At 37.2% G+C, this 14,169-nt stretch overlaps 3 protein-coding genes across 5 annotated transcripts; 1 reads left to right on the forward strand and 2 right to left on the reverse strand.

The window, feature by feature from the left end:
- The first annotated feature begins 4 nt into the window (after positions 1 to 4).
- LOC125857927 (pentatricopeptide repeat-containing protein At1g52620) lies at positions 5 to 4,164 on the forward strand. 2 transcript variants are annotated; one of them, XM_049537587.1, is made up of 3 exons: positions 5 to 2,936; positions 3,031 to 3,121; positions 3,337 to 4,164. In XM_049537587.1, the coding sequence occupies exon 1, from the start codon at positions 219 to 221 to the stop codon at positions 2,670 to 2,672; it is 2,454 nt and encodes an 817-aa protein (XP_049393544.1). In that variant the 5' UTR covers positions 5 to 218; the 3' UTR covers positions 2,673 to 2,936; positions 3,031 to 3,121; positions 3,337 to 4,164. The 2 variants fall into 2 exon arrangements, with proteins under 2 accessions (XP_049393544.1, XP_049393543.1); XM_049537586.1 differs by having other exon boundaries at positions 3,031 to 3,070.
- A 275-nt stretch (positions 4,165 to 4,439) lies between these two features.
- On the reverse strand, positions 4,440 to 7,427 carry LOC125857933 (O-fucosyltransferase 13). 2 transcript variants are annotated; one of them, XM_049537593.1, is made up of 6 exons: positions 7,155 to 7,427; positions 6,832 to 6,914; positions 6,150 to 6,220; positions 5,959 to 6,047; positions 5,495 to 5,716; positions 4,440 to 5,377 (listed from the first exon to the last, which is right to left on the reverse strand). In XM_049537593.1, the coding sequence occupies exons 1-6, from the start codon at positions 7,283 to 7,285 to the stop codon at positions 4,645 to 4,647; spliced, it is 1,329 nt and encodes a 442-aa protein (XP_049393550.1). In that variant the 5' UTR covers positions 7,286 to 7,427; the 3' UTR covers positions 4,440 to 4,644. The 2 variants fall into 2 exon arrangements, with proteins under 2 accessions (XP_049393550.1, XP_049393552.1); XM_049537595.1 differs by having other exon boundaries at positions 6,150 to 6,248; positions 7,155 to 7,298.
- Positions 7,428 to 9,666: 2,239 nt separating this feature from the next.
- Positions 9,667 to 12,105, reverse strand: LOC125857931 (pentatricopeptide repeat-containing protein At1g52640, mitochondrial). Its single transcript, XM_049537591.1, has one exon. It carries the CDS (start codon positions 12,089 to 12,091, stop codon positions 10,421 to 10,423), a length of 1,671 nt encoding a protein of 556 aa, XP_049393548.1. The 5' UTR covers positions 12,092 to 12,105; the 3' UTR covers positions 9,667 to 10,420.
- Positions 12,106 to 14,169: the final 2,064 nt, after the last annotated feature.

Here is a 14,169-nt window from a genome sequence, read left to right on the forward strand (position 1 = left end):
CCAAGTGAGAGAAAAAAAACCCGAGTCTTTGAGGTTTGAGACACTGTTGAAGTTCTCTGAGGTTTTGAGACACTCAGATTTTGAAACAGTAGCAGCCTCTTGGAGTTGAGAGACAGTGAAGTTCCCAAAACCGCATAAATCAATCTTGTTTCATCTGTTTCTCCTGGACTGAGCTTTCATCCAGGAGATGACACCAAGTTTACTATTTTCTAATTCATATGTCTAAAACCCTTCTCTCCCGCATTAAACCCCTCCACAACCCAAAACCAAAACCCCCTTCTTCTTCTTCCAACTTCCCGTTAACACGCCGTATCAAAGAACTCGTTAACGAGGTCTGTCAAATCCTCCAAACCCAACAACAATGGGAAAACGCTGTCGAAATCCGTCTTTCACAGGAAGAAATTGTCCCTTCCGACATTGCACACCTTGTGTTCGACAAACTTAAGGATGCTCATGTGGGTCTCAAGTTCTTTGATTGGGTCTCTCAAAGACCATATGGTTGTCCCCTTGATCGTTTTGCTTGTTCTTCTCTTTTGAAACTCTTGGCTAAGTTTAGAGTTTTCCCTGAAGTTGAAAGTTTGTTGTACAGCTTGACTACTTGTGAAGATAAGTTTCCTACTCTTGAAGCGTTGGATGCTGTAATTAAAGCTTATTCTGATTCTAATTTGGTTGATAAAGCTGTTGAATTGTATTATTTTGTATTGAGAACTTATGATTTGGTTCCACATGTAGTTACTGTTAATTCTTTACTTCATGGTCTTGTAAAACATGGTAAGATTAAAGCTGCTAGAAGACTGTATGATGAGCTCGTTGAGAGAAGTGGCGGTGTTGAGGAAATTTTTTTGGATAATTTTAGCACTTGTATTATTGTTACAGGGTTGAGTAAAGAGGGGTATGTTGAAGAAGGCAGGAAATTGATTGAGGATAGGTGGGGTAAAGGTTGTGTACCAAATGTTGTTTTTTACAATACATTGATTGATGGCTACTGCAAGAAGGGCGACATTAGAAGTGCGTACAGGCTTTTCAATGAGTTGAAATTGAAGAGCTTTTTACCCACAGTAGAAACTTATGGGGCACTGATAAATGGGTTTTGTAAAGATGGAAATTTTGAGAAAGTTGATATGCTTGTGCAGGAGATGGTTGAGAGGGGTGTGATTGTCAATGCCCGAGTGTATAACACTATCATTGATGCTAGGTGTAGGCATGGTTTTACTGTGGAAGCAATAGACACTGTAAGGAAAATGGTTGAAGCTGGCACTAAGCCAGATATCGTGACATATAACATATTGATCTCTTATTCATGCAAGGATGAGAAAATTCGGGAAGCTGAAAAGTTTCTAGAGCAGGTTAAGAATATGAGGTTGGTGCCGACCAAGTTTACTTATACTCCTCTGATACATGCGTACTGCAAATTTGGTGATTTTGAAAGGGCGTTAAGTTTGTTTGCTGAGATGACAGAGTATGGTGAAAAGCCCGATGTGTCAACTTACGGAGCACTTGTCCATGGATTGGTGGTCTCTGGTGAAGTTGATGTTGCATTAGTCATTCGAGACAAGATGATTGAAAGGGGAGTATCACCTGATGCTGGAATATATAATGTTTTGATGAGTGGGCTCTGCAAAAAATTGAAGCTTCCCGCTGCCAGGCAGCTCCTTGATGAGATGCTTGGCCATGGTATATTACCTGATGTTTATGTTTATGCCACTTTAGTCGATGGATGTGTAAGAAATGGGGAATTTCAGGAAGCAAAGAAGCTCTTTGAGCAGACAATTGACATGGGTATGGATCCTGGGCTTGTGGGGTACAATGCCATGATCAAAGGATACTGTAAGTTTGGACTGATGAAAGATGCAGTTGCTTGCATCAGTAGAATGAAAAAGTCAAAAATTTCTCCAGATGCCTTTACTTATTCTACAGTAATTGATGGGTATGTAAAGCAACATGATTTGCGCCAAGCCTTAACGATACTCCCTCACATGGTAAAGCGCAATTGTATGCCAAATGTGGTAACATACACCTCTCTAATTTATGGCTTTTGTCAGAATGGAGATCTTGTGAGAGCTGAAAATTTGTTCAACGGAATGCAATCAAATGGTATGATGCCTAATGTGATAACTTATAGTATACTAATTGGTAGCTTTTGTAAAGTGGGAAAACTTGCAAAAGCAGCTTCTATTTTTGAACAAATGCTCATGCACAAGTGCTATCCAACTGATGTCACGTTCAATTATTTGGTCAATGGCTTTTCCCATTGCACACCTACTATTTTCTCAAAAGAGAAAAATGATCCTCAGGATGAGATGAACTCTAAGTTTATGGCAACTTTTAAAAGAATGATATCAGATGGTTGGCACCCGAGAAATGCTGCATACAATTCCATTATTACCAGCCTCTGTTTGCATAAAATGCTCAAAACTGCATTGCAACTACGTGACAAGATGATTAGTAAAGGCTACACTACAGATTCAGTTACCTTTGCCGCCTTATTGCATGGAATTTGCTTGGATGGAAAAGCCAAAGAATGGAAAAGTATTATTTCCTGCAGCTTAAGTGCAACAGAGCTGTCTTTCGCTTTAAAGTATTCTTTGATATTTGACCAGTACCTGAGTCATGGATTCGACTCTGAGGCTTCAGTGATTTTGCATACCTTGGGTAAAGACCATGTCTCATAATCAAGATGAAACTGATGTTAAGTTTTTGGTAAGCTTTGGCAGAAAACTGAAGGTCTGCGTAATTGCTGTTTTATCTAGAGAGTATATGTATTATAGGAGTAGGCTGGATCTTCTATAAGATGGATGGAGCTCTCTGATTGTTGCTTTATCTGATCTTCTGTGCAGATTGATGGTTTTGCTGCCAACTGACATCTAATTTTGGGTGCAGTTCAGCCACAGCTCATCTAGGTGTTCTCTCTTGGTGGCAGTGCAACTAAAACCAAGGTGGGAAAACTTGCCTTTTCCCTGTCACGACTTTTTGACTTCGTAACAAGAAATATAAAAATGCCGTTGATAGCGATGTATCTGTTTCATGCAGGTGATTTTCATTGGAAAATGAACATATGAGATGCCTAAAGGTTGACTCTCTTCTATTGTGACTGACGCAATGAACTCAATATTTCTTTGTAGTATGTATTCTAGTCTTTTGTTCGATGATTTTTATTTTGTTTTTTGCCTTCTGCTCCAATGCTGCTGTCAAATATGGAGCCCTTGTTTCTCATTACTGCTCGTCGATTTTACATTCAATGCTTGATTGAATGATTTAATGACTCTTTGCTGACGAAGAATGTTACGGTAGCTTGACCCCAAAAAACCCTGTAACTTGTTGTGTACTTGCATACAGGAGCAAGCTCTTTGGAGAAAGTGTCATCCCTGTAAGACGACATGATTAAAGGATTCTATTTTCTCAAGGAGCATTTGCTTTGAGCTTCGAAAAATGTGCCCATATCCATCTTTGGTTTGATGGTGCAGGGATTTAGCACTGAAAGAAGAATTTCCAACTTAATCTTGACCAAAACTTATAAAGAGACCACATTACACGAGTGGTTAAGGAGCTATGGAGGTCAGGTATTGTTATCTCTTGGTCAGGAGGCCCGTCCAAGATTTGGAATGGAATGAGATGTGCAATTTGATTCAAGTGCAATTCAGAGAGGACAGATTTGGGGAGGCTGAACCTCAAATATATTACAATCCCTTATCTAGGAGAGCTGTCGTCTTCAGGCCCATATGGAAGCTGGTATGGAGGATTAAGGCAGCAAAAAAACTAAGTTATACACACTGTTGGTGGTATTTGCACAAAGGATCAGAGCCAGTTTTGATCACTTGTACTACATTGCAATTTCACTGTGGAGTTATGGTCTTACTCCATTTAAAGTTTTAAACTGTCATGGGATTTACCTAGTGGGAGAATGAGAAGGCTGGATGCTTGAAAGGAATTTGTGGAAGACAACACATTTGGTGCATTTTTCAGTTGATTTTGAGAGAGAAATAAGTACTAGATTCTTTGAGGGAATTGTGGAAATTAGAACTCTTTTGTCTGGTTATACTTGGCGCAAAAGGAGATCTATATTGGAAAAATGATTGATTATTCTTTTTGGAGCTTCGCTTTTAACCCTTTACATGCATTTGTAAGGAAAACCCAAACTTGGTTTGGTATTGATTCAATTCTTTAAAGTGTATATCAATTTTTAGATGCCTAAAGTGTCTTCTTAGGTGAACTCATCACCATAGTGAACTTGTAAAGCCATTCTCATAGGGAACAAATTTCTGTATAGCACCAAACTTAGGCCATTAGTTCAACCCATAGGTCAAAGGAACCATGGTAGACAACCTCCACAATACCATATTCCATCAACTGGAAAAAGAATTCTATTATTGTGGAAAAGAGGAAATACAAAGAGGAAGAGACACATATAAGAGAGTAAAGGCCAAAGGAAAAGGTACCACTTGAAAGAAGAAATGAATGCAAATTATCAAATGCTAAATGTGGTGTTCCATAAGCTACATACACTTTAAATACATGAATCAAATGTCTCTCTCCCACATAAATTTGTGAATGACGCCTACATCAAACACATCTTTTCGAATAAATTGCTCCGGGTATATAACCAAAACATCAAGTAACGAATAAATTGAAGAGGAAAACATAAGTTCATAGATTGAATTCACAAAAACAGTCAGGTAAGGCAGATCCTCTACCCATTATAAAATCATCTCTATGAACCTTCCACAGGGCTTCTGTTAGTTCCTTCCCTTTAAACCCCTGAGAGGTAAACAATGCAAAGGCTTTCCTGTTCAAGAAAATTGTCTTATACAACCCTGTGAATGCTCGCATTGCTGCAACCATCTTATCCATGTTCCCAAAATAAGTAGCCATGTAAGAATCGCTGTTAATGGACACGTAATAATCCAGTGCAGCTTTTGTATTCCCATGCATGGTTGTGAAGTCCTCTCCGCTAAGAAGACTAGATTTGGTAACAACATTGGTATACACAGATGTTAGTCCCTCAAGTTCCATCAGGCCATCACCAGCTGCCAAATAAATTGTCGTATTGGTGGGTATGGCTAAAGCTTTAAGTATGAATGCAGTTTCATTGGGGGTAAGTGGACACTTTCCACGGTTTCTCCAAATACGAGCTGTTTCCCCAGTCCAAGGTTTCCTGTCAACCCGTGCAGCTTCTATGGCTTTTGCAGAAGCAAGAGAAATACCGGAGTACTCGCATTGACTATAAGCTACCATGTCAGGTTCAAACCGAAGGTGAAGCGATAAGAAGGGCTTTGGTATAGCTTGTAGAAGCTCAAGCGCTTTCTTCTCCAATGTGTTTGTAAGGCGCAACGCACTATAACAAGCCTGGCAAAGTGCAGCTTTTGCATAAAGAGGGTACCTAAGATGAGTAATTATGGTTATAAGGATGAATAAAAAACTTAATCCTCTTAAAGCCGCCTGTAGAAATGATTGGTTAAGAGTTCTCAGCTTAATTCAAAATACAAAATATATGTACCTATCCCTTCTTTGACTCATTGCGGGGGTGATTGAGATATATCCATGCTTCAGTAGGGAAGGAAGAACACTCTCAACATAGTCAAATTGGCCTTTGCGTTTGCTGCAATCAACTCTAACAGGATCTTTTGATGCAATCTCAATTGGAAGCTCTTTCACCACATTAACAAATCCCTTCATTTGTTGGATGAATAAGTCTACATCAAATACATCTTCAAAACCACTGAAACATAAGGCAAAAATTCATTCATAGGCACGAAAAGAAAGAACAGGCAACCATTATAAAGAAAACCTCCAACAAAATCATAAGACAGCTCTTGACCGTGTAAAACTACAGAGTTGTCTGCTGATTAGGCGTAGCAAAGAATGAATGACTAAAGAAGTTATAAAGTACCTAAAACCTACAAGATTATGTAGGTTAGAAAAGGAAGATGAAACAAATTATAAGTCATAACAAAAGCATACCTTGACTCATTCCAGTATGCAGCTACTTCAAACTTTGGCAAAACAAGAGTAGCATTCAGCAAACGAGCTATTCCAACACCATCACACAACTGCAGATCACAAATGACAAGAAACAAATTGAGTGACTTTTCTCATCATAAATATCAATAGGTAGGATATTCAATGTAGGTGCAGCGAATAGCAGTACTCACATCTCTCCTCATCTGATTGAGCCCACCATAGCAATCCACTCGAATATACCCATTAGCCTGAGCAGGAAGAGCTGCAGCATTTCAACAACAAAACCATGTCTGCATTGGAGGCCAGTCAAATGCTCGACTTAGAAAACTTTACAACCCCCCAGAGCAGAAGGTTATATGCACAACTAGAGCTTATATCCTAATTCTTGTTTTACCCACCCCCTAACAAATTCCAAGTAGCCATTACCCAAAATAAACTATCCTCGGTATAAATCAGCTCAATCTCCATCAATAGACCACTAGAAATACCAATGGAGCAATATAGTAATGACTGTACAATTATTCAATCAGCACCAAGTATTGCCAATGTGATTTAACGTTATAGTAGCTATCTAGTTGGTTAAAATTATGCAGATATAAGTTATGCAGGTATTAGCTCTTCCATCTTCTACCCCGCATAACACAATACACCAATTTCCTCATAACTTATACTCTCATGTATTAGTTATCTGGGCTTCCTAAATTACAAACCAAAACACCATATTAATTTATACATGAACAACGTACTTCCTAACTAGCAAACAAACATGGTATAACTTATACATAAATTAATACACAAATAAGTTACGTCTTTACTAGATAAGGGTTCTATTGTGAGGGGTTGGGATGGATGGAGTATCAGCCAAAAACTAACCATTAGTTCGAGGTTGGAGCCACCAATTGCAAGGTCGCCACTCAGCTAATCTTCGTATGCTCCATATCTCGGGTCTTACACGCCTGCAATTACACTCAAATAGCAACATAAGAGAGAAATGCGTTGAAAGGGTAATAGTAAGAGGTCAAAACTTTAAAACGAAAATCAAAAACAATTAAATACAGAACAAAGATTTGGATCTTGTAGTTTACTCCACGAGGGAAGAAACAAAAAATAACGGCATGTCCGTAGATATTAACACGGAAATCCAAGGCAATTAACAAACATAGGTTAAAAAAAAGGGGAAAAGAAGCAAAACTTACCGTGAAGAATTGAAGGTAACAGAAGGGTCGGAGAAGAAAGGAAAAGGTGTGAAGCAGAAGAGAAGGAGAAAGAGAGAGAAGGTCAATAGAGTAACGCCAAAAAGGGGCTTTCGCACAGTTGAAGCGACCATTCTATAGAATAATAATGCACCCAATGGGTCTCGTCTCTGTTAAGTTTATCAGCAGTAGGGAAATGGACAATATGAAGAAAGAAGGAAGAAGAAGAAGATATGGAGGAAATGAAGTAGATCTATTCCTTCAAAATGTGATACAAAGGGCTAACAGTTGTAGATCTACCTTCCCCTTTTCCTTTTCCCCTCTTTTTCTTCTCACCGACTCATCCATCAATTTGTGCTCTTTCTTTTCTCTTTTTTGAAGTGTCAATTACGACTAGGGGTGGGCGTTTGGTTCTTCGATTTGGTTTAATCAAATTTTGATTTGTTTTTTTGGTATTCGGTTTTAGAAAAGTGTGCATCATATTTCAAATCAAATTAGATCGGTTCGGTTCAGTTTTTTCTACTTCGGTTGGATTTAGTTCGGTATTTTAAAATCAATTTTTCAGTGTCAACAAAAATAAAGAGAGAATATGATAAAGTAACAATTGTGATTCAATTCACACTTCAAAATAACAACTAATCATCTAACAATAGAAGGTAAGAGCATCAATTTGTTGTTCTCACTTCAAAGTAACAACATAAAATCATAAAGTAGAAAGTAGAAACACCAAGTTGCTGCTCAAACTTGAATTAAATTGAGTTTTGTTTAGTTTAGACTTTAGGTCTTTAGGGTTTACTATTTTGTTATTAAGATTTTTGCTATTTAAGTTTAGGATCTAAATATAAAAATTGAAATGGGCCAAGTAAAGTTAAAAATTAAGTAATATAATAAATACTTTTAAATTTATCTAATAAAACTTCGGTTCTTCGGTGCACTGTAGTTTCGGGAACCTTACACCGAACTCCGAAGTTCCGAAAAAAAATCGACACCGAACCGAAACACCGAAAAACCGACATCGAAGAACCGAATTTTTTCGGTTCGGTTCAGTTTTTCGATTTTTCGGTATTTATGCCCACCCCTAATTACGACCGTAGTAATTTCTGCTTCCACCAACGAAGGTTGCATTCAAGCCTGGCTCCAATATGAAAATCGAACGCTAATTAAAAAATCTGCTTCCACAAAAATGAAAAGAATCACGACCTCTACGTTTGATAATTTGCTTTCCCAATTTAATTTACTATAGTAGGTGTCATATTTTTCCAACCAAAAAAAAAACAGGTGGAATTTTAATTTTTTAGTTTCGAGCACATGTTACAAGAACAATAATTGAGCAAAAGCTGAATTCACGTGAAAATTTACATCCTATGTGTATTATATCACTAGTCATATATGTCTACTTGTTTAATTTTCAACTAAGATCAAATTAAAGAACACGTTTATTTATTATGATTGTGCCTATTCAAAAACTTTTAACTCCTCGTCCAGCGTCAATTTATAATCAGGAATAAGAAAAATTCAAATTTGAGTAAAACAAGCTCTTCAAGAAATTATGACAGGTTTTGTAATGACAACAATCATAACATAACTTAGGTGGCCTCTCCAAAAAAGGAGGCTCGCCAATGAGCATTCAATCCTCAAGAGATAATGCGGAGCCGTCTATCAGTTCCCTACCACATGTAATAGCAAACATCAAATTCAACCTGAAGCTTCCATAAAAATGACATATTCTTCAGTGCCCTGCTTCTGAATGGCTTCCCAGGTTTCTCAAAACTATTGTTGGAAACACAACTATGGTGAAAACTGGAAGAAGATGATCTACCATCCTACCTTCTGTATGCTTTTTCCATTTTTAACCTTGTATCACCTGTTAGCAGCAGTTTCAGATTGGCAACATGGTGAGTAACTAACTGTATAAACTAGCTTTTTAAGGAACACTCAACATCATACAAGTATCTTCATATATATCAGAACCAAGCAGGTTAACTGTTTATCACTTCAAAATGACTAACATAGATATTTCTTCCACATGCATAAAGGCGTTCAGGGGGAAAAAGATCAACATTATGTGTGATAAAGATAATTTATAGGAACAGAATATTGGCTTCGTAGTTGACACCTAACCAAAGAGCTAACTAATATCCCACCTTTTTAGGGCTAGGTAGGATGATGGGGAGAAATTAAGAGATACCGGTAGAAAAATGCAAGCAGAATCAGTGAGTAGAAATTTTTTGTAGTTGAGACAATATTTTCATCACCACCTTACCTAGAGAACATTCTCCACAGTCCAATCTAGTGGATTGATCTATCCAACTTAGGTTTCCAAGTGCCAACCTTTACGATTCCTGTGGTCATTTCCAAGGAAAACAACTACTCGATGTCACACCTAGAAGGATCATATGACACAGTTCTGAGTCACATCACCAACTATGTTGGATGTAGTACATTCACAAAGTAGAAATAAGGATAATGGTTACATGTAGAACCCATTAACTAAACATATGTGGCAGAAACAACAAATCGACAACTTATCCATCTGCATGGCATTTCCAGAAAATGTCTCGCAATTAAATATTTAATTCAGATGTTCCCATTCAAACACAAAAGAATTATGTCCTTAATATGCTCTGGTACAGCCGGAGATTCTTGCATGCCTTAACTAATGTATTCCAGCAGTAATTACCACGTACAACGCATCACTCAACTAGCAAGCAAACCTTGCGACCCCTTGTTAACCTTTTTTTCCCTTTCTAATAAAACCCCCTTGTTTACTCTTGAAAGTTGATGGCCCTTCAGCTTGTCCTTTAAGGATGCGAAGAATCCAACACAAAATGTGGACTCCAAGAGATAACTACATGCCTTTCGTTCATTAACCTTGCAAGCCAATTACACCACATCCAAATCTTTACAAGTTAGGATGTCATTTACACATATTGAATGGTAAAGAGCAACTGGACCCACAGGAAAGCCAGACCATAAAAATTAATCTAGGCTTTGCTACGGAAATATACAGATCAAGAAACTCACTTGGACCAAATTGTCACCACTCTTTGACTATAATTTTCCATCACAAGATAATAGGTCGGACCAAGGTTTTGCCTCTGTGGCTATAATTTGCTATCTGAGCCAGGAGTTTCCACTGGGTATAGCCAAGTCAGTACCACTCACTGCTATCAGAAAACAAGGAAATGCAGCATGTACTTGCCAATAAACGACATGCGACAAGAGTAGGTATCACCTTGACCAGGGAATTGAGATGATTCTAGATCATTTCACTCAAAATTTTCATCCGAGTATTCTTCATCATGTTTCAATTTCATACAGGCCTTGTTACCTCTCATTATGCTTGCCAGTTCTTGAATTAAACTAGATGTGCTCCTTTCCATCTTATCTGCAAGTATCTCAGTCTGCTCTGCAAATCCATGACCTATTAGTCTATTTCTCATTTTTTCACACGTCGCTGTATATGGAGGAATGCCTTCATCTATCATCATTTCAAAATATTTACATGCTTCCTCAAGTTTGCCTTTCTTCTGACAGAAACCATGTACCATGACAGCATATGTCGAGACTGAAGGATAAAAGTTCCTGTCTTCCATGCTCTCCCAAACTTTCTCAACTCTATCAAACCTTCCCACCCTAATAAGCATCTTAAGCAACATATTATATGTATGTTTATCTGGTAGGCAGTTGTTTCGTTCCATTCTTGAAACCAGCCTATGTGCCAAGTTAACTTCATTGTGATCACAATGAGAAGCTAGGATTGTATTGTAACTCCAACAATCAGGTCTTACCCCTTCGTTAATCATCTCATCTATCAGTTGGTAAGCCTCGTCAACCTTCTTGGTCTTACAAAGCTTTTTGATGATACAATTATATGTAAATACATTAGGCACAAGTTTGTACCTTCTCATCTGGTCAAGGACCCTGAAAACTGAATGAATATCATTCGCCACGCAATAACCATGAATGAAAATTGAATAACTAAAAGCATCAGGTATCAGTCCAATGGACCTCATCTTCATGAAGAAGTTGAAGGCCTCATCCATCTTACCAGCCTTGCATAGTGAGTCCAAAATACTATTATAAGCAAGCAAATCAACTGAACAGCCTCTTTCAAGCATTGCATCAAACAGCTTTTGTGCTTCAGCAACTTCCCCTAAATCTCCCCATCCCCTTATCAGAATGCTGTAAGTTTTCACACTCGGCATGAAATCATCCTTCACTTTATCGAAGAACTCCTGCGCTTGCTTGGCATGCTTTCTTTTACACAGCGCCAGCAAAAGCTTATCGAGATCAGCTAAACATGGTTTAATCCCAAAATCTACCATTTTATTAAAAGCCCTAATTGCATCAGCTGGCAAACCAGCTCTACTATAAGCCCTGAAAACAAGCCAGAAAATTTGGGGAGTAATTTCACAAGATCTATTCGTTCTCATCTCAACAAGGAAATCCCATATCAAAGGGAACTGTTTACTACTTCCTATTATATCAACAAGAATGTGAAAGCTTTCTCGACTATGGCAAAAACCTGATAACTTTTGTGCCCATATGAAGATGTGCGCAGAGAATTCAAGATTTTTGCAACGTTTGAGGACTTGTTCAACTACATTGGTTGAAATACTGCCGGAAAATGGATTGAGTGCGGACTCAATGTCGTGGTGAGGGCTTCTGTAGTCACTAAGAATTCGAGAAATCTCATTCACCAGGTCTGGATTTTTTTCAGGTTCCTTTTTCGTTTCTGCATCAGTAAAAGAGGACATGAACAGACAGCCGCGAAAGGCATTGCAGGTGGGAAGATAAGAAGAAAGACAATACTGAGTGCTTTTGAGTGGAGAAAGATAGCAATGGAAGAGTGTTCTGGAGAAATAATGTACACTTCTGTAGCGAAGAAATGTCCTAATCGCCATTTTTTTTTCTTGAGAAAGTTCACCTAAATTCATTCCATTTTTCAAATCAAACCAGATAGATTCAAAAGAGTATGCGCCAATTTAGTCCACGGGTATCCAGTGTTCAGCAACATGTGTTTCTTGGTTTCATTCATGGGTGATGATCCATTTCATTGGGCTCTTTAGGCCCAAAATATGTCATTGGGGCTCAAATCCAGAAGAAAAGCCCGTAAACAATAACAAACTTTTTTGGAAAAATTGTATATAATAGCAAACTATTAATTTAAATTAAATGTTATAATCATAGTTTGATTTAATTGTACCCTATAATAAACTGTTGTTATTTCGCCTCTCTCCCTGGTGAATCTCGCTCGCCACTCTCGTTCTCCTTGGGCAGTCTCGCTCGCCTTTCTTGCTTTTATACAAACACAAATGTATAAAATGTGTTTATGTTTGTATAAAGCGAGAGAAAATTGTATATATTCATATATTTTCGTTCCCCTCTCTCCCCTCTTCCAGATCTCGCTCGCCACTCTCCCAAATCTCACTCGCCACTCTCACTCGCCTCTCTCACTTTATACAAACACAAATGTATACATTGTGTTTGTGTTTGTAGAAAGCGAGAGAAAATTGTATATACAAATACAAATGCATATATTTTCGTCTTATACACTTATGATTATACAAATAAGATATTCCCCTGCCCAATTTTCTTTTATCTTTCTGTCTTTCTCGTTTTATACAAACACATATTATACAATTGATTCTTTTGTATATGTATACCGAAACAGATTATACAATTGTTTCTTTTGTATATATGTATAGCGAAATAGCCATCTTCTTTTGTATATATGTATAGCGAAATAGCCATAGCAAACATAAAGTTTGCTTAAAGCGCAATTATGCAAACTATAGTTATAACATGCAAATATGATTTTTATGTTTGCTATATGTGAAAGTTACTCAACTTTTTTTGTTGTAAGAGTTTGAGAGGACACTATTTATCGGCCACATTTAAAGCCTATCGGCAATTTGGATTTATTTTTACTTAAAATCATGGGAACATAACATAAATCTCACTAGTTTAGAATTTAATTACGTGACTTTCCGTGTGAATTTTCGAAATTACTATTTTTATCAGATTTCGGTCCCAAATACACATGTATCTAGCGTGTTCGATTTCATTTATCACAAATACATAGGGTCAAAATCANAATGTTATAACCATAGTTTGATTTAATTGTACCTTATAACAAACTGTTGTTATTTCGCCTCTCTCCCTGATGAATCTCGATCGCCACTCTCGTTCTCCCTGGGCAATCTCGCTCGCCTCTCTTGCTTTTATACAAACACAAATGTATAAAATGTGTTTATGTTTGTATAAAGCGAGAGAAAATTGTATATATTCATATATTTTCGTTCCCCTCTCCCCTCTTCCAGATCTCGCTCGCCACTCTCCCAAATCTCACTCGCCTCTCTCACTTTATACAAACACAAATGTATACATTGCATTTGTGTTTGTAGAAAGCGAGAGAAAATTGTATATACAAATACAAATACAAATGCATATATTTTCGTCTTATACACTTATGATTATACAAAATAGATATTCCCCTGCCCAGTTTTCTTTTATCTTTCTCTCTTTCTCATTTTATACAAACACAGATTATACAATTGATTCTTTTGTATATGTATACCGAAACAGATTATACAATGGCTTCTTTTGTATATATGTATAGCAAAATAGCCATAGCAAACATAAAGTTTGCTTAGAGCGCAATTATGCAAACTATAGCTATAACATGCAAATATAATTTTTGTGTTTGCTATATGTGAAAGTTGCTCAACTTTTTTTTGTTGTAAAAGTTTGAGAGGACACTATTTATCGGCAACATTTAAAGCCTATCGGCAGTTTGGATTTATTTTTACTTAAAATCATGGAAACATAACATAAATCTCACTAGTTTAGAATTTAATTACGTGACTTTCCATGTGAATTTTCGAAATTACTATTTTTATCAGATTTCGGTCCCAAATTACACATGTATCTAGCGTGTTCGATTTCATTTATCACAAATACATAGGGTCAAAATCAAGTATAATTTGTTTCAGATACACTATATTAAAGTGGA

This window comes from Solanum stenotomum, chromosome 3 (genome assembly GCF_019186545.1).
Source record: "Solanum stenotomum isolate F172 chromosome 3, ASM1918654v1, whole genome shotgun sequence".
NCBI classification, from domain to species: domain Eukaryota; kingdom Viridiplantae; phylum Streptophyta; class Magnoliopsida; order Solanales; family Solanaceae; genus Solanum; species Solanum stenotomum.